The sequence below is a fragment of the Oryzias latipes genome, chromosome 14, assembly GCF_053564925.1.
Source record: "Oryzias latipes strain Hd-rR chromosome 14, Olatipes_Hd-rR_3.1".
NCBI lineage: Eukaryota > Metazoa > Chordata > Actinopteri > Beloniformes > Adrianichthyidae > Oryzias > Oryzias latipes.
This window is the reverse complement of record NC_136250.1, coordinates 9385373-9405450: the sequence shown is the minus strand read 5'-3', so window position 1 is coordinate 9405450 and position 20078 is coordinate 9385373. Positions and strand designations below refer to the sequence as shown.

At 38.3% G+C, this 20078-nt stretch overlaps 1 protein-coding gene and 1 long non-coding RNA gene across 4 annotated transcripts; both read left to right on the top strand.

The window, feature by feature from the left end:
• The first annotated feature begins 195 nt into the window (after nucleotides 1-195).
• On the top strand, nucleotides 196-20065 carry unc119a2 (unc-119 lipid binding chaperone a2). Of its 3 annotated transcripts, none has more exons than XM_078930712.1 (6): nucleotides 196-355; nucleotides 1671-1897; nucleotides 15731-15844; nucleotides 16719-16818; nucleotides 16921-17093; nucleotides 18451-20065. In XM_078930712.1, exons 2-6 carry the CDS (start codon nucleotides 1774-1776, stop codon nucleotides 18561-18563), a joined length of 624 nt encoding a protein of 207 aa, XP_078786838.1. In that variant the 5' UTR covers nucleotides 196-355; nucleotides 1671-1773; the 3' UTR covers nucleotides 18564-20065. The 3 variants fall into 3 exon arrangements, with proteins under 3 accessions (XP_078786838.1, XP_078786839.1, XP_004076207.1); XM_078930713.1 differs by lacking the exon at nucleotides 196-355 and adding an exon at nucleotides 1427-1567; XM_004076159.5 differs by lacking the exon at nucleotides 196-355 and having other exon boundaries at nucleotides 1587-1897.
• Nucleotides 10565-11387, top strand: LOC144983677 (uncharacterized). The gene is made up of 3 exons (XR_013647443.1): nucleotides 10565-10644; nucleotides 11065-11177; nucleotides 11320-11387. It is a non-coding gene; the product is annotated as an uncharacterized LOC144983677 (long non-coding RNA).
• Nucleotides 20066-20078: the final 13 nt, after the last annotated feature.

Sequence of the window (20078 nt, the reverse complement as noted above, 5' to 3'; positions counted from 1 at the left end):
AGTTGCAGGAACCCAGCCAGGGAGGCAGTCTCAGGCAGGAATGAGCGAAAGCCAGCTCATTCCCATTTTATAAGTGTCCTGGTGCTCATTAGCCCACCAGGATGGGAGTGCCTACACCTGGGAGCCCAATTAACTCATCCTGCCACATTAGGTTAATTGGTTTTCCTTAATTGTGTCCGAGGAGTGTGAGTGTGTTCTTTACAAGAGTGTACCCCATGCCTTCACCCTGAAGTAGCTTGGATAGCCTCCAGCAGCCCCCATGTTCCTGCACAAGAAAAAGCAGAGGATGAATGGAGTTCAGTCATACTTTTAAAAAAGTGTGTTTTGAAATTTTTTGAAAAAACAGGCACAAAAGGTAACGGAAGAACAGAATGGATTCAGCTGATTTACTGCGCCGTATCTTAACTGTTCGTAGCACTGCACTTTTCTGGTCTGAGAGGTCTGAGGTCTTTCCAGGTATCTGTTGTAGCTACTCCTCCAGCTTGGGGGTTACTGCCCCGAGTGCTCCAATTACTACAGGCACCAATGTCACCTTCACTTTCCAGGCTTTCTCCAGTTCTTCTCTGAGTCCCTGGTATTTCTCCAGTTTCTCATGTTCGTTCTTCCTGATGTTCCCATCGCTTGGCACTGCCACATCCACTACAACGGCTTTCCTCTGTTCTTTATCCACCACTTCAATGTCTTGTTTGGTTTGCCATTACCATCCTATCGCTCTGGAAGTCCCACAGGATCTTTGCTCTCTCATTCTCTACCACTTTTTGAGGTGTTTCCCATTTTGACCTTGGGGTTTCCAGTCCATATTCTGCACACATGTTCCTGTATATTATTCCAGCCACTTGATTGTGGCGCTCCATTTGGGCATTTTAATTGCATTTACAGAAGAAGATTACACAGTCTTGCCTCGTGAATGAAGGGTATTAAAAGTGAGTAGACCAAAAATATTTGGCAAAATGGTGGAAGCTAAAAAAAATACGTTTTTCAGACTACTTGGGGGTCTCTAATATTTCGCGGGTGACATGCTGCTAAATGTTTTGTCTCCTTTAAAAGGAGGGGCCACTGCATTTTTTGTATGGTTGGTAACCCCAAAATCTGTTTAAAAAGTATTAGTACAAAAAAAAGTATTACCATAATTAATTATTTTGGATGCGATGCACTTTCTGAAGCCTAAAAGTCACTTATGTCAAAATAAAAGTTTTTCTTTCCTGTACTTCCGTCATGTGTTGTGTGGTTGCTCAGATACAATCAGCTGTGTGTCACGCGTGCGCCACTGCGCGCGCGGCGCTCAGCTGCAGCGCAGACGGTGCGCAAAAACACCAGCCGCTCTTTGCACGACTGAGCCTCCCCCCTTTGCTCATCCTCCTCCTCTTTGGTGGCTGCAAACCATCTGCCGCCTCTTTTTTTACATTTAAATATTTCCCCTTAGACGCCTGGCTCCTTCTGACGTGGCCGCGAGGAGCAGAGACGCATTAACAGCAGAGGCAAGCGTGGCTCGTTTGCTCGCCGACTGTTAGATCATAGAGACGAAGCGGATTTGAATTAAGCACCGGATAACGGAGAGCACCCTTCAGTGAGGGAGGGGGTGGGGGGCAAGTGTTTTGTATCTTGGAAGCCCTCGTTTAGGAGAGGGGGGAGGAGGAGGAGCGGAGAATGAGCTATTCTTGTACCAACAGCAGCCAGGAGCCGCCAAGCATTAAGCAGCCTGCCGGTAGCAATCCAGCCAGAGACACCGGAGGGACCGACAGCAGCGGCACCAGCAGCCCCAAGCAAACGGCGATGAGAGTGAAGAAAGGCTGCAACTCCGCCGAGGTGGGCGTCCCAGAGACCACGGAGGAAGACCTGCTGGCCAACGCGGTGATCAGTCCGGAGGATGTGCTGGGTCTGCAGAAGATCACAGAGAGTAAGTTCTGCTGATGACTCATGCTCAATGACCGTGTCTTCCCGTTTATGTAATCTTGGGACCCTCTTCAGTCCAGATGGAGCAGATCCAACCCACTCACATGCGTGTGAACCCCCCAAACGCTATCAGGACGCGGGAGAATCATCATGTGTGGCAATTTCAGGTTTAAAAGGAGTCCCCAGTATACACATGATGTTCCTGCAGACGTCCATGTGGGATTTAAGGGCTACAAGAAGAGATCAAATGTCTGACATGCAACAAAAAGCAAACAACATTGTACACCAGAACAACAAGAACAAAACTGTTAACTTCTCCACAAAATTAGTTATTCTATTATTCTATTGGTAACTTCCTTTATGTGTGTGTTTAGGTTGAATGAAACCATGACAGAATATCCCCCCAAAATTTGTACCAAAAACTCCACCTGTCGAAAAAGTTTTCCCTTACTACGGTGAGAACTCTGCATGTTACTTAATTCCGGAAGGAAGCTCTAATGCACAGGAGAACATCTATCGAAGTTAGCTAACAGGTGGCAGAAGGACATTTGACTATTTAAAGGCAGCTTACACAACCCAGTTACATTACAGGAGTGTGCTAACCTGCAAACACACAGCAGGATGCTTGTAGCTATTTTAAAAGGTCTTTTGGAATTTAACTTAAGCAGCATGGTATCTTCCTTTGATTTTTATCTGATGTCTCACTCAACGTGTAAATGAGGCAGGCTGTCGTCTGCTTTTCCAATTTTCAAGCCTCTGCTTTTGTTGTTTGCTGTTAAAGCTCTGGGAACAACCTTTGGCTGCAGAGACGGAAAAGTTGTCTGCAAATTGTAAATTTCACTTTAAAGTGATCTCAATCAGATTTTCGATCAACATGTTAATTATCGAAGCAGTTCGAAGACTTTCCTGTCTTGCAGCAATATTGCTAGAGGCAAGAACAAGCATGTCTGAATCACCACAGCAACGTGGATGCATGCTTGAATTGCTATGGCAACGAGAAGCATCTCCCTCTTGGTTAGGACCAGCTGAGCTCGCATCCCCCACACACTTCCTGCTCTCCTTCCTTTCCTCTTCTCACAGCAATCCACCAATGAAGAAGAGTAATGACACTTTTTTGACTCTGCTAAACACCAAAAACCCAAAAAACCTGAACTACCCACCTGACTGGTCAATGAAACCCTTCTGTTTTTTTTATTTTTTCACAAATTCCCATTTGACTGACATTAAATCCATCTACAAGTGGTATAAATGTTCAACTGGTGGCCCCCAGAACATCTGATCTAAGTCGTTAATTTAAGAGTTAGTGGCTAATTTTAGCTTTATTACTTTTAGAAACAAGTTTCATAAAAGCTCATTAAAAAAAAGTTTAAAATTCTTTTGTTGTTTTATTTTGTGATTAAACAAAGCTGCAGCGAATAACAATATCTCAGACAGAGCTAAATCTGGACTCAGTTGACTGGTTTTATTCACATCTTCTTTAAAGAATCACATACTCATTCTGTTGCATCAATAGGGAGGCTCAGAGCAGCAAGAAAGGCTACCCTGAGACTGAGATTTGTTCCTCTCCTGATGCAATTAAGTTATTTCTGGAGTGGTTGTCTATTGTTGATTAATCATTTGTTTCCTCAGGGACTATTCTCTCTGAAAAGCAATTTCTGTAAATTGTGCACAAAGTAAAAAAAAAAAAAATATTGATCACCTGTTTTCAAAAAGTAGGTTTTTTTAAAAACTCGTTTTGGATTTTTTAAACATAAAACAATGTTTTAGTTCTGTCAACTATCAAAACATGTTGAAATAACTCCCTAAAATATATAAATAATCCCTAACATTAAAAAAAAGATAATAGAAAAAATAAATGTGCATGTTCAATTACATGATGCTCTACATGAAAGAAAGTAGAAGTTATGTTTTTAACCAGCTTCATTCATGACCTTTAAGGAGCAGAAGGGTCAAAATTGTATGTTAATTTGTCAGTTTTTGGAATATGTTTTTTTTAAATCCTTTAAGTGTTGTTCAGCAACAAGTAGCGGGTTTACACATGGTCATTGTGATTATCATACCACCCTCATTCATGGTTGTAAAAACTCTGTCCTCCTTTTAACCTCTTAGTACAACTTTTTGACATTTTCAGAATCATTCAGTGAACCCAGCAAATTTAGATAGAGAGTAGAATTGATTTGTTTTTAGTTTTGCTTTCAGATAAGCACTCGTAAACCAATCATTTAACAGTCAAATGAAGTAAAGCCCACTCTTAATATTTAAAAGTTTCATAAAGTGTAGTATGAGGGAGGTCTGGGTAAAAAACTAATGATTGTTTTCTTGCTTCACTGACTGCACATGAGGCAGATGGTAGAAAAACGCTTAATAACTGCTATATAATGTTTTTAAGAAGTAGCCTATTTGTCTGATGCGTTACTTATAGAGGATGTGCTAAATGTGTTCCATTCAGTGGTCTATATGTTTGAATTGAAACTCAATGTTTCCAGTTTATAATTGGTCGACTGTCATTTAGTAAATTGCTGATACTTTCTGAGCTCGCTTAAAGTTATGCTTTACACCCAAGATGCATTTGCATCACATATGCTTGGTAACATAAAGTCAATAACAGCGGGCACACTCTGCCAAAGAGATCACGAGAACGCAGGCCACTGGACTGAAATTGGACTGAAATTTATGGTGCTTTGACCAAAATGGAAACTGAGCAAACTTGAGAAAAAATATGATAAACCCACAAGATGTCTCAGTAAGACGTGTGTGGTGCAAAGGAATAGCGGTTATCCTCTGATCGGATGATTGCAGGTTAGGCTCCTGTCTTGCCTGTCCATGTGTCAAAGGGCAACACACTGAACCCTACATTGCTCCTGGTGGTTATAGGTCAGCATCGTGTACAGCAGTGGAGATGCCATCATCGTGTGGATGGTTGTACTGGTCTGTAAAGCCCTTTGGGCCTTAATTAAGAACCCATTCAGTGAAAATTATGTTAAAACCTTTTTTGTGGCATTTTTCTCATGATGTAGGACATGTATAAATAAAATTAAGATGAAAACTTCATTTCTTTTTTCAAATTGTGATGAATCAGGAGTAGACAAAAAAATGCTGTTTGAAAAAGCTTGTAACAGTGACGTAGCTGCTACAGTTGGCGGGCCACATCTTCCTGCTCTGCTCCATTCTGATTCATCCACTTGCAAACAAACCATTTCATGTACGTCTTTGTCTTCCTTGTCTGGACGGACATCTGGCTCAAAACTGTACAGCTGGATGGCTCTAATATTGCTTGACTTTTTTATTACACCGCTTATGTTAGCTTGGAGTTGTGAGGGGCTGTAAACTATAGTGGGAAAGATATGGAGTGATTTAAATGACTGGACTGCTGTGATGAAACTATGTCCTTGAAAACAACAGTTTTTCTTTTATTTTTATTTTGGCAGCGTAATCATAATTAAAAGGACAACGGCACTTTTACAATAGATGAGCAGATAATCAGTATGGCTCTTTGATCAAATAAAAGGCCCAGAACAGTAGCATTCTTTCTAAAAATGTGTTTTCTAATGTTTGGCTCCTTTTCTCTGTGATTGTTTTGGTTTTTACATTAATCCTATGAAGGAGTGTTGTGTGTTTCTGTTTGTGCACATACAGACTGACATCTGCTCAGATGCAACATTAATTGTCTAGATTTAGACATGTTTTAAACTTTTAGAGGTTAAAGCATCTCCCTCTTTTAGCACATTGAACTTTGACTCATTAGATTTGTTGCTATGGTTACCAGCATTCTAACTCTTAATGGTCAGATGAACTAACAAGTGTTCTGTAAGGTCTATATGGTTCCAAGTTATTTTTTGGCATGGACTTTATTACATAAATTTGGTTGAGAGACCTGTAACAAAACAAATGAGCATTGCATAATGCATAATTCATATTAGAGGGTGGAGAGGACACTTCTTTCCCAATGAGATTATCTATTGTTTTCCATCCAAAAAGCTTGTACTGTAAATGAAGATGTGCTTTTGTCATTTTTGTCTACGTATTCAGATATGAGCTTTAACTTGCAGCAGAGTTCATGCAAAATTATGAAATGACATCCAAACTTTATATTTCCCATGTGGTTCATTTTATCGTTTCACACTAAAAAGCTTGTTAAATAATAAAAAAAATTAAATTATAGATTATTTCTTCTAAAAAAAAATTCCAAAACGACATAGCAAAAAAATATCACATTTATTTAGAACAGTAGAGAAATGTTAAATTCGTAACTATACATATTAAAAATAATTTATTATAGAGTATTCTTTTCTTTTGTGTGTGAAGCATGTGATTCAATTTATGCATTTTGTCAAACAAGCTTGCAAAAATTTTGAAGTAAAAAAATGTTGCCCTAAAATTGGGTTTTATTTCTGTTATTGGCATTTTAAACTACAGCAACAAGAAAATTTCCTGTTTTAAAATTTTTTTTGTGTTTGCCTATTTGGCCATAGCAAAGTTTGCTAGACCTTTTTGCATGTTTGACCTATTTTAGAAAAATCAAGAAGCAGTTTTTAGTAAGCTGGTTAAAAAAATGAAAAATGCAAGCAATACATCAATTTCATTAACTGATTATCTTTTAAATGCATTTAATGTGGGAATTCATGTTTTTAATAACACAAAGTCCTTGTTTTGTCTGTTTAAATTACAAATTATGTGAGAACTCCTTTTTTGATTAAAAAAAAGATTTTAGAACAGAAATATTTCTAATCAGTTTTTATTAATATGGTGTTTACGCAAAAATCAAATCAAATTCTGTACTTTCAAACCCTATCTCAGACAGGAAACCTCTCTTAGGTTTCCTGTCTGGTGTTAAACATGAGCACACACTTATCTCACATAGCTTGTTTACTCCAGAGGAGCACAGAAACATGTTTTATGTCAAACCTCTGCTTTCTTAAAAAGTAATAACAGAGGCTCAAGTAAGTGCTGTGTGAAAGCACAAACTAGAGAAGTTTGTAGTTTTTGACAGTGGGGCAGCTGTCCATCAGTAGCAGTTCAACAAGTGTGGGTTTTGTTTTCTCTTTTTTGCTAACGTAGCATGCTTCCTGTAAGAAAACCACCACTTCCTCTTCACTGACATCTTTTTAAAACAGTGCGGCTTTTGTTACATAAAAAGTGTTTGTGTTCTGGGTTTCATAAAGTTCTAGCTGGGATCTAAAGGAATATCTGTCCTCGTGTACACAGGTGATGAAATGAGGCCAGCATTTCCTGCAGTGGCACAGATAAGCTGTGAAAGTGGGGAAGTCCTCATACAACGATGCGTCTTTTAGTCAAGGACAAGAAAGAATGGACTCTTTTAATATAAATGTCACCTCTACATCCTACTTTTTTATGTTGAATGTGGCACAAGTCTCAAAGTCATCTATCTTTTTAACTTTTTCATGTGCTAAAGTATTTCAGCATTTAGTTTAGAGATTCATTTCCATCTTGTTAATTTGATTAAAAACTCATACAGCTATGTATTTTAACCAGAAGCTGTTTTACTGACAATGCAGACTGATAATACAGTAATAATTTTTTAAAAATATATTTCACCATAAGCAACCTCACTGGACCTCATTGAGTTTTCTTTTGTTTCCTCCATTGTTTGGGCCTTTCACTTACTCTCCGTCGCCATCTTCACTGTTTCCCTCCCTCCAGTGATTAGCTGAATGTGCTTTCATAAGAGAAACTAAACTGGATTAAGCCCACGTGAGCTGTTCAAGTGCCTTCATTTTCCTGTCTAACTGGATTGGCCATCTTTGTTGTCAGATTTCTTTAATTGTGTTGTGCTGCTGCAAGTGCTGTCAGGCTATGGGAGGAAATGTGGGTTTAAGTGCAGGTGAAGGGACTGATTACAGCTTGTTAGCTTGATTTGAAGCACACAAAATCACTGGGAAGTGTTAGAAAGTGAGTAAAACTGTTGATTTCGCACTGTGACATCTAAGAATAATTTTATAATATTGTTTTAACAATTGTGATGCAGACACATTTTTGTACAGCACAGCACATGTTGTCAGCCTTGTTCTTTTGTCTTGTTCTATAAGAAGAAAATACAGAATTTTTGACTCATTTCTTTGCTGGTTTATCTTTTAATCACAATTATTGTCAGGTTTTTTAAACTTCTTTTTGTCAGACGTATTTTTTAATGTAAAGGCAGGAACGCTGGGGACATTTTGACACTAATTTTGGGTAAATTCTGTTTTTAGAAGTTAAATTTAAAAATCACAATTTTTTGAGTTCAATTTTTGTGATATGTTTTATATATTGAAAAAAACGACATCTTTCCCAAAATAAACTATATAAATTCCATAGTTTATACACTCAGTATGTAAATATCAAAGTAAAACTTTCCCTCACAGTTGAGTGAATGGTGTTTCCAAGTGGGTAAAAACCACTGGTAACAGTGGAAACCTCCAGTAATGACAGACTCACCAATATGCAGCTGAAGTGGGACACTCTAAACTAGATCCCATTATTAGTATCAGCTGTTTGTTTTTTTTGCCAGTGTGCTTACAAGCCTTTAATATGGTTTCATGTAGTGATCTCTTTAACCCAGACACACACTCAGAAGGTTCCTCAGATCTTTTGACAGAGAGCTCAGACAGAACCTCGTATTTTGGCTGTGTTTGCTCAGTCGGCTCAAACAAACTTGTAGTCAACAAAAGGATGTTAATGTGGGTTAACAAGACCATATTTCTTACATTTACATCTTTTTAATTACCGTAAACTGTTAGAATAGTACAATACTGCTGCCAAATATTTTCTTTTCCTCTGTGCTTTTTGTTCCGTTTTCTGGACTTTGCCTACTCAGCACAGTGGGTCTTTTAGTGTCACAAAAGCTTGTGAAACTGTCTCTTCCATTCCAGTTGTCAAGTCTGAAACAAAACGAGTGATTGTTTAGAGAGAAAAATTCACAAAGAATCCACCAGAGGGATTTCTTGAAGGACTTCCACACAACTGTCAAACTGTACATCCCATTAATGTTTTGTCTGATACAGTACTTCTTACTTTAATTTTTCATTTTCAACATCTGCCTATTTTACTTTATTTATTGAAAAAAAACACAATAAATCCCTTTTAATGTAATATTTTGCTAAAAAAAATGTCTGATTCTGGTTCGAAAATGTAGAAATCCAAAGGAAAGATATACTATACTGGACATGAGAATTTGTTTATTCCAAAAAGGGCTTTTTAGGGATTAACGAGTAGTTTGTAATAGTAGATTAAGATGTGCATTTATGGGTTGTCCTGAGGAATAGTATTACGTTTAATTTATTTTCTAAAAATGGAAAAAGCACGAATATGTAATTATTCCCCTGAACTTCATTACAGTAGGTGAGGTAGGGGAGCAATAAGTTAAATGTTCTCTGATTACTAGCTAGCCTGGCAATAAGCCTGTCCAAAGAAGAACGTTTTTAGCCTAACTTGGAATGTAGAAACTGTGTCGGCCTCTTCTATATGAGCTGGGAGCTGGGAATTCCATAAGACAGGGCCATATTGATGGCCAAAGGCTCTACGTCCAACTGGAAGTTTAGAAATTCTGGGAACCGCAAGCAGCATTAACAGGGAGAACATGCAAGCTCCACAGAGAGGTCCCAGCTGGGATTTGAACTAGCACTGTTTCATGGTGGGGCAAGGGCGCTCTAAAAAATGATATTAAGTCTAATTTACTAAAAGTAAATGACTTCTACCCTATTAGATCCTCTTCTGAAGCAAACAGTTACCAGTTTATTTATATGATGCTGTTTTTTTCTAAATACAGCGCAACCAATTTGTATTTTTCACCTTTTGCTCAACATGTTAACTTTAACTCTTTAGCTTACAGTTCCCTACCTTCCTTGCCTTGTTTATTCCATCAACGTTGTTTGTCTCAGCATGACCACCCTTCACTTGTATTTGTTGATAATTCTTTAAGTAAGGGTTAATGGCCGACAAAGTGTGCTTTAGATAGATAGATAGATAGATAGATAGATAGATAGATAGATAGATAGATAGATAGATAGATAGATAGATGACTTTATTAATCCCACAATGGGGAAATTTCATTTATCTTTGGCAACAAAAACGACATTCAGAAATAATCTATATAATATAACATCAAAAAGGGACATCAAAAATGACATTCATGTTAAATTATTAAAAATTATTAATACAATTGTTGTTGTTGTTGTTTCTCTTTCGGCTTTTTCCCATCTGGGGTCGCCACAGCGAACGAGTCGCATGGGAAATTTGGCAATGTTTTACGCCGGATGCCCTTCCTGACGCAACCCTCTCAAAGCAACCGGGCTTGGGACCGGCATAGAAGTAGAGAAGGGAACAGGGAGCAGCCCGGAGTTGAACCTGGGTTTCACGGATGGAAGGCACCGCAAACCAGCACGAGCTAAACCGGCTCCCAAAAATTATTAATACAATTATTATGAAAATTATTATCAAAAATGAGATTCGTATTAAATAAATAAATAAATATTAAATAAATAAATACAGCTGCAAAAGTGTAGAAAACATGTGGTCAACTGCAAAACATGTGATCAACTGTAAAAAACATCTAAAAACTGTTTCTTTTTTATTTTATTTTATTTTTTTCACACCTAAGTTCACACCAAAACAAACAACTGTTCAGGAACAAAAATAATTGAAAATTGAAAAACAACAGCAACTACAACAAAAGTAAATAAATAAATGAGTGAATGAAAACTCTTTATATGAAATTAACGCACGACGTGGAAGCCTGAACCATCCAACGCGAAGGTAGTAAGTGATGCCTTATACCATGGTTACTTTCAAAAGAAAAAAATATTTAGTCAGATTTTGGTTCTTTATTCTTGTTATTTTTTTCGTTTGGATTGCTTTTTATCACAAAAGCAGACTTATTGTTACCTGGTGTGGCGCGTTGTCATGGTAATGTGATAACGCGCCACTCCGACCTCTGACCTCGAATACAGCGGCAAAGGAAAGTGATACATATGCTGATCGTCACGATGGGTTACATAAAGAATCAGTTCAGAGAGAAAGTTCACCTCTTACCGCTAGTTTTGTCCAGATGATGAAGCTAAAGTTAGTTTTAAAGAAGCCAGCGCATTGATACAGAACATTAAAGCTATGTGACCGGACCTTCTTTTTTAGCCGAGCGTTATCACTGTGCATTATATCTTTTTAATTCTCACCCAGCAGCCAATTAGAATCGAGAACTCACCCGGACCATGGTAGAAATGGAAAAAGTGTTCACGTTGAAAATCTTTTGTCACCATGTTGACCTGAACTTCTCAGCTACTTGTTTCGAGGTTAGTCTTAAATAGGCTACAGTTGTTTTAAAATGTTGAGGCCTACAAGGATCTGCTGATGTGCTGCAAAACCCCCCACCCCCCACCAATGAAGCATTTACTGAACTTTCTGCTTTTAACTTTGACTTCTCCCTTTTTCTAGTTAATGTAGCTCTGAGGAGGCCTCATCTGAGTTCAGAATGACAGGGGCATTTAGAACCACCTTAGGTTTGACTATTTCTTTTTATTCACAAAGTACTTGGACCAGTGTTCACTGCCTTCAGTAAATTGGTCAAAGTTCTTTTTCACCTAACTTGAGATACTGTTAACAAAGTCCTCAAAACAGCAAGACAACCAACCAAAGACGTTATATTTAACACTGTTGATATTTCTTTGACATTGTATAGGTCCTTTGTAATTTATGATGTTTTTGAAATTGATTTTCATCTAGAAAATAGTCATATTTGATTCTTTGCTACACTACTGTCCAATACCATTAAGATCAGCTTCTTTTCAAGATGAGGTTTGTTTCTCCCAGCTTTAACTTGCATCTTTTTGGGTTAAGTGAAACAGCTCTGATGCTAAGTTCACACTAAGCATGTGACACCATTTCTTGAACACGCAATTAGCACATGGTGTACTGTTCACACTGGACAAGCACGGAGGTGATTCTTTTTCAGTTGGGCAGCTTGATGCAAAATGTCAAAGCGGTGCAAATCTTGCAAATCATGCTCCAGGCTTTTTCTTTCCCCCTATTCCAATAAATGAAAGACAGTTGGCCTTTCTGTGAATGAAAAGAGACGTCACCCAAACCTCATTACCAAATCTGAGTCCCTGATTGGTAAAAGTTTAACTTGGTTTAACTTTCAACGTACGTGGTCCCTGAAAACGGTCATAGAAACTTGTGTGGTGATACGTAAACATGGGAGTTTTGAACGCAGAAGCCCGAATCTCGCATGTACGCTCGTTAACATGGACTTTTCATCAGAAGTGATCGCTTTAACACTCGTTACCGAGGGTGGTGGGCGTAACTTTAGAAAAAACTAGACAATATTTCCAGCTCGACTGATATTTTGAAAGAAAGTGTTCCTGTTGGCAAATGAAAGAAAAGCATTCAAAACACATTTATTTTATGGAAATATCAAATTTTTAACAATGCTAATTTAATTTACCTGCAGATTGCTTGGAGGTTGCAAATGGGATGAAAAGTATTAAACATTCTATAGGTCTACATTGTGTCTCCCTGGCTAATCCAAAGAGATGCAAGCGTGTGCAACCACGGCTGAGAGCTGTAAGGTTTCAAGTGTAGAAGAGTCGAGCTCAGCAGTCAGAAAGAGACAGGAGCAAATATGTCACACCGTCGCATCGAATCGGATCAGCTCCATCAGGAACAGTCGCCTCATGCTATAACTCAACCTGACCACGTGCAGGAACATGAGGGAGTTTGGGTTTTGTGTGCGGCAGAAAATCATCAGTGAGCAAGGCTTTTATTTTGTGACTTGACAGCCTCAGCAGGAGACTTTTGGATTGAGGTGATAATTCTCTGCATCTTTGTCTCTTAGAGCTTCTCCCTGATGTGCCTTTATTTGGTCCATTCTAGCTGTCCCACATCAGACTGCGTGTCCACAGTTTCCTAGATGAGTGCACATGTGAAAACATTGCGCCGAAACATCCATAATGATTTCACCTGCTGTCTTCTCATTGTTATTACAATAATTCCAAGCAATTGGCACGTGGAGGCCGAGGCGTAGAGATGGGTGGTGAATTCGGCACAGCTCTTGGAATTAACACCAAGAAAATCCATCCTTGGAAACCATTTTGACTATAGTATGCTGAAAGATTTAGTCCGGGCATTTCCAAAGCAGAAGCAGCGAGCATTCAGCATTCAGAAGCATTTGTGGTTCCTTAAACTGGAGCTAAGTCCTTAAAAACAACAAAACGAGGTTTGGAGCTCTATAGCCATTGACTGTGTAAAAGGTAGGCAACCTCTTTGCACTGTGCACTTTGGCATCCGCTGACCCCTCTCTGTCAGTTTACGTGGCCTACCAATTCGAGCCTTTGTTGCTGTTTTTTCCTGTTTTATGACTGTGGAATATTTAGGAGCGAGAAAATTCCAGAGTCCTGAATGCAATATATCTCCCAGCAACCCCAGGACACACTTCCTGGATGCCACACACTTGACCCAATGTAATATCTGGATCTGATCCCTGCTTCCTGACCCTGTTTTGTCTTTGACTCCGTTTGACTGCCACCAGCCCCGAATTTAGCCAGGATCCTGACTACCCCAGTCTCTTCTCTGATGCTCCCATGCTTGTTATTGACCCCTGCCTGCCTTACTTTGATTTAGTTTTGTTGACTATTAGCTGTGCTAATAAAACCTGCTGCATTTAGAACCAGCCGTCTGCCCATTCTTTCACATATGTTATAAAAACAACTCTGCATAACTGAGTGCCTAATTGTTTACATCTGTGGCCAGACCAAGAGATTAGGACACCTGATTCTGATCATTTGGATGGGTGAGCGAATATTATTGTAATATAGTGTAACTGACCCGTTTCCTTCTTTTGTTACCCCGCAAACCTCCATCCTTTTTTTTAACTTTTGCATTAGTTTTAACTACCAACAACATACATGCTTTGTGACTGCAGCCTGGCAAGCTGCATCAGCTTCTTTAAAAGTCTCACATGTCAGTCGTATCGGATCAGGAAGAGAGCAGGAAGTGTCTGCTCTGAGGAACTCTAATAAGCAGTGAGGCTGCCTGGTGAGAGCAGGAAGGATTAGGGGAATAAAAATAACTCACTTCTCCTTTTTACTGCCTGCCTGAGTCTGTCTGTTTGGAAGTGACTTCATTAACAAAGTTTGTTGTAAATTGTTATCAAATTTACAACTCTGCTCCGCTTCTTGTTGACGACTAGATCCATGTACGACTTTGTTTTCCTTGTCTGAGCTGGAATCTGACTTTAAACCTGCAGCTGGATAGCTCCAATGTTGCTTGCCATTTTTGTCACACGGGTTATGTTAAGTTGGTGTTGTGTGAGGGATTTAGCAAGAGAGAGCGTAAACAAAGGAATGATGGGAAAAGAAGGAAGGCTTACTCCATGCCAATGTCCCGGTCACAAAACGTGTGAATTTCTAATGAACTACTGTCGCTCTGCAGAAACTATGTCCCAGGAAATGAGACAAGTTTCTTGATGTTGCTTAAAAAAATTAAAAAGATGTTTTAATCTACAATTAAAATGTTCATAACATCCCAACGATTATAATGGAAATTTCACGTGCTTCCTGTTGAGATCTGTATCGTGGCCCTGAAGGACAAATCACACCAACAAATCACTCAAAGCAAAAAAATATTGAACACAATGAGAACACAATGTGAAATAAAAAAGCAAATAAAATGATAATAATAAAAAAATATTGCTCTCTGGCTCTGGGGGCCCCCCGGCGGTCCTGCTGGCCCTGGCCTGTGTGGCGGATGTGGTCACCCGGGGGGCGGTTGTTCTCTGCCTACTGCCGAGTGGCGTTGGGGGGTTCTGGCTGCTGCACCTGCTGCTGTCTTAACTAATAATAATAATAATAATAGTAATAATAATAATCATTTCAAAATAATTTGCACTTCAGGGCCACCGTGGATCAATGAATAAAGTTGTATCATTTAAATGTCAGTTTAGTCGATATTCCAAAATGAAAGATTAGATGTTTAAAAACTCATTTGGGTTTATTTGTGGAAAAAGCAAATTGTTCATCTCAGCTTTTCCTGAGTGGAGCTTCTGTGTTTTGCCATGAATGCAGGTATCATAAAATCCTAAAACCTTGCATTCCAAAGGAGTCTGCAGTAAGTCCTTCAGGAAGGGTAAACAGAGAATTCTCTGTAAAGCTTTTTGTTAAATTCCCTTTTCCCATAAATCTGTCATTGGGGTCATCCATTGTTTACCTTATCAAGAAATACGGTTTGGGAAACGACAGACCGTTTGGGGGCCTTACGTCACATTTGGACCTTTTACCATCCAAAGTGAAGCTGCTCTTCTTGATAAGATGGTTTTCTTAAGGCCTTTGAAGGTCTGAGCCTTGGGATGTAGTCCTTATTAGTGGACCTCATGGTTTAAGAAACTAAACAAGGCAGAAGGTATTGTAACATGCTACTGTTATGTAAACATGTAATCTAGGTTTTGCTAAAATTATAATTAGAGATGTTAATATCTGGGAATCAAAAATTTAGCAATAACTTCCAGCCCATTTTTGATAAGAACATAACTTGAAAACATTTTGTATCTGTTTATTATAAGTCAAGTACAGTATTGATGCCAACATGATAAAGTGTTCAGAAGCAATTCAGAATATCAGAAAAGCAAACATTTGCTAACTAAAAAAAACAAGTTTGGATACATTTTGGTTGGACAAAAATGTTGTTCTCAACACTCCTCATTTTCTGCAATTCTTGAATCTAAAAAAATGGTCAGACTTTAATACCCCCCTACAGTTAACCATTAACATGATCTTTTTTTCAATGTTTCACTGAAAATAGTTTAAAAAGTATTACACTGTTGTGAACATGACAAACTGTGTTTCCTTCTCAGATTATCTGTGCAGCCCAGACGAGAACATTTACAATATTGACTTCACCAGGTTTAAGATCAGGGACATGGAGACAGGCACGGTCTTGTTTGAAATCACCAAACCTCCATCCACAGGTGAGTCACAGAAGGAGTCCACGCGTTTGTTTCAGCTAATCAATTCAACTCGACTTCCTGCCATGGAAATAGTGCTAGTTTTTTTTTCTGAATTGGTTTGAAATTTTCATGAATTCAAACGATTTAAAGCAGTTTAAAATATTTGTAATAAACCTTTTATGGTATAGTAAAAATAGTAATAATGTGTATGAGGTATCTTAAAGAATTTTTTAAAACATTTACAATAAAAAATGTATTTAAAAACACAGTTTTTTATTCTTTATAAAAAACTTTAGTTAGAATAGTTCTGGGGAAAATACTGTAATGCTGACAAATACAATTATAGCAGCTTTAGTAAACAATGTTTGATAAAAAAAAACTATGAGGAAGGTGAAGGTGTGCTTAGAGATGTTACTATGAGGAAGGTGTGCTTCACCTTCCTCATAGTAAACGTTTGATGAATATAATTAAGTTAAGTGAGACTTACATGTTTCACTACAACCTGACGCTAGCAACATGCCCGTAGAAAAGATAAGCATGAACATTTTATTCCTGATTCTGATGAGCTCAACTGGGGTGGCTGCGAAATTTTCATGCAGGTTTGCCCATTTTTCCCCCACAGACAGTCCGCATCCACCTATAAGGGCAGTTGTGACTAAAGCTTTAGATAAAAACACAAGTGTCAGGTGAGCTTTCTCAATAAATGAACTCTACTGTGGCCTAAACCACCTGGAGAAAAAGTGCACCATAAGAACCTTTAAAGTGGCACATAAAGTTGAAAACATGAACTATATCAAAACATGTTCTATGTTGCTCTGTAAACTAGACCTTTTCAGAGCTAATGTCAACTCCCAGAAGAAGCTATTTTATTTTTTCCAACTGATTTCCTTCTTAGACAAATCTGGAGAGAAGAGGGACATTGATCCAAATGCTGGGCGTTTTGTTCGCTACCAGTTCACCCCTGCTTTCCTTCGACTTCGACAAGTTGGAGCCACGTGAGTGAGAACATGTGAAATACACATTTACAAGAACGCAGCTCTTCACGATGACCTGTGTGAAAAATCTTTTCTTCTTTCTGTCTGTTCTCATGCGTTTAGTGTGGAGTTCACTGTTGGAGACAAGCCGATAGAAAACTTCAGGATGATTGAAAGACATTATTTTAGAGAGAAGCTGCTAAAGAGTTTTGACTTTGAGTTTGGCTTCTGCATGCCGAGCAGCAAAAACACCTGTGAACACATCTACGAATTCCCACCTCTCTCAGAGGACGTTAGTAAGTGTACACACTTCATGTCGTACAGTCATTATCTGTGTTTTCTGTGGTAAATGTGAAATAAAGTTGTAAAATGTCACAATGCCACACACGTACGTGGCTTTTTTTTATTGGAGTTGAGTAACTCTGAACTACCAAGCCAATCCCACATCAGCCATTTTAAAGCCGACACACAAATGTAAAGTCTGGTTGGGATGATTCTCTTCAACCTTTTCCCTATGTTTCCCCTTCACTTTATGCATTTGGCTGTCCTCATGCCACTTGCGTTTACACTTTTATTTTCTTGTTATGCTTCGTGATTGTTACAAACCCAGACATTCAGTTCTTGAGTTTGAAGTCCACTGAGACATACCAAAGTTTGCAGTTCCTCAAATGACCATCGGGGGCTGCTTTTGAAAGGAATCAATTTCCCAACCACTCTTATTTTAAAAAGTTCTACTGGGTTTCTATAAAAATGAATCTTCCTCATGGTGTTAACCCTTGTGCTATCCTATGGGGTCCAGATGACCCGATCCTTGCATTGACGTGTTATTCCTACCATGACAAAGGTGGATAAAGGTGGAGAGGATTTCATGTAATCCATGGACACCAGTGAAGATCACAAATCATTGAAGAAAAAAGGTTTAGCACTCTGTCTAGTGGGGTCCAGATGACCCCACTCCCAATATTAAAGTGCATAGGATAGCCCAAGGTTTAAAACTTTTCTGATGATCACTTAATTTTCTCTTCATAAAAGCTGAAAAAATACTCACTTCTTAAAACACAATTTTGTGCTTTATTAGGGGCTTTTTTCTTTTGTTTGGCAGACAGGTGGGACAAATTGATGAAATATTAGACATAAATGTATATTTCAGATGATACTCCATTTATTAGTAAGCTTCGTTCCCTCCCCCTTACTTCTCAATATATTTGCTTCAGTTAATATGTGTATATGTTGTTGTTTTAACTGTATATTGTGTTCTAAATACTGTATATATGTTGTACGACGACCTTGAGTTCTCAGAAAGGCGCCTTATAAATAAAATGTATTATTATATGTTTAATATTCCTCTAGCAGCCTTTTTCATATTTTACAACAGTTTGTAGTGACGCTTCCGACGCATGATACGTGTTGACGTGTATTTAGGTCCTGCTGCAGCCCCCTGTCACACTCTTAAGCGTTCACAAAAGCACAAATAGCAGAAACGTATGTAATGCAAGCATAGATATTGACAAACGCTTCTTGGTCTTTACCCTTAAAACTTTTTTTTTAAATCATACTCTGAGCACCTAAGGTTGAAGCTGCAGCTCTAGTGTTTTTCCATACCTGCAGGTATTAACGGCTTTAACACCAATTGGTTTTTTTCTGTCTTCTCAGTCAGGGAGATGATCCTACACCCATATGAGACGCAATCTGACAGCTTCTACTTTGTGGACAATAAGCTGGTGATGCACAACAAGGCAGACTACTCGTACAACGGAGGGACGTAAAGGCGACACCCTAACATGAGAGATGCCTGGATTTCATGGATGAGGGATGATCAAAAAAAAAAAAGAAACGCGGCAGTTTCTGTAAATTCAGCACTCGCTTGTCTTTCTTATCCTGTCTTTCTCATGCTGAGAGATATGCATCCCATAAAAAAAGATGTCAGTTACATCTATTTGTGTATCTGTGTGTGCTAGCACAAACACACACATAAACCCAAGTGAGTTTCTGACTTGATAAACCAGCAGGTAAAGAAAATATCAGATGAGTTTTGCTCTCTATAAGGAGAAATAATGATGTAATGGTAAATCTTTCTTTTTTTTTATCCTGGAGTTTCTTACAGGTTAGGATCAAATCTTACTTTGAAAATGTGTTTTTAGGACTTCAGTGAAGTTTTGCTGATGATTTTCCTGATTCAGTGACTGCTTTTGACGTGTGTTTTCTGTATGACAGTGTCTGTGTTAGCATTTGTACAAGTTTGTCCCTTGGAAGCATGAAAACAGCTATTTAAAAAAAATAGAAAATCCATATCAGTGATGGTAGAATCTATTTTGGAAAGACACATTTCCAAACCATTTCAGCCCATTTTTTCATCCTGGGAACAGATGGTTGTTTATCAGTTTTTTTTATTCTTATTTCCTCCTTCCTGGTTTGCTTAACATGTGACCTATTTTGACAGTAGGGTATAGGGAAGTGAATTTTCCCAAAGCACAACATCTTTACAACAATGAGGAAGCCAATAAAAGTGATTCCATCAAATTTTATATATATTTTATTGTTGCTCCGGCTGCCCTCTCCAGTTTTGTGTTACTTTGCCAGGGGCGATAAAGAAATGCCAAAAAACTTTACAAAGATGCATCTTCCGTGTCTGCACATCAAAAACGTCTTAAACAAGAGCAGGATTTTTCTCTGTTGTGTTTTGAAACAGGAAGTTGTGGGAAATGTAGCAGAAGTCACTCCAACTGCTCATGTTTGTGTTCAGGTATTGTCATTTCAGCGTTGTTGACGGTTGTCATGTTTTTGTGTCTGGCACATTCCACTGATCTGGATCTTAGCGTTAATTTGCGGTCAAATGAAGGAGTTCGTGACACTTTCCTGTGAAACAAACGGACTCAAAAGTATACAGATTTAAAAAAAATCTAACTTTGGTGCAGGAACATTTTTTTTTAGTTTGTGAATTTTGATTGTTTTTTATTTAGACCGTTTAAATAATATTTATTTCTAAATGTTAGGTGAGCCAGGTCTGTGAAGAGCAGCTTTGTTCAACTGTGTGAGAATAAGATTTTTCAATTTTGAAGAACTTTTCTGTGTTACATCGACAGACGTAATGAAGTAACAGCAAAAGGAGAAAGTTTCCAGATGCCTAAAGGGGAACTCTGTCAATAAACTTTAAAGTTTCCTCCATAAAAGTGACGCACATAGAGATTTAAAAGGTGAATTATGAATCAAGTTTTCAAATGTTGCTGTGATTGAGGCAAAGCAAAATAAAGATTTATTGGAGTTTGGATGTGTTGTGGTGT

Excerpts from the sequence above, each read along its gene's own strand:
- unc119a2 (XM_004076159.5), top strand. The coding sequence starts at position 1,648 with ATGAGCTATTCTTGTACCAACAGCAGCCAGGAGCCGCCAAGCATTAAG. Across the intron at positions 1,898-15,730 it reads TCTGCAGAAGATCACAGAGA|ATTATCTGTGCAGCCCAGAC; the intron begins GTAAGTTCTGCT and ends TTTCCTTCTCAG. Across the intron at positions 16,819-16,920 it reads CTTCGACAAGTTGGAGCCAC|TGTGGAGTTCACTGTTGGAG; the intron begins GTGAGTGAGAAC and ends TCATGCGTTTAG.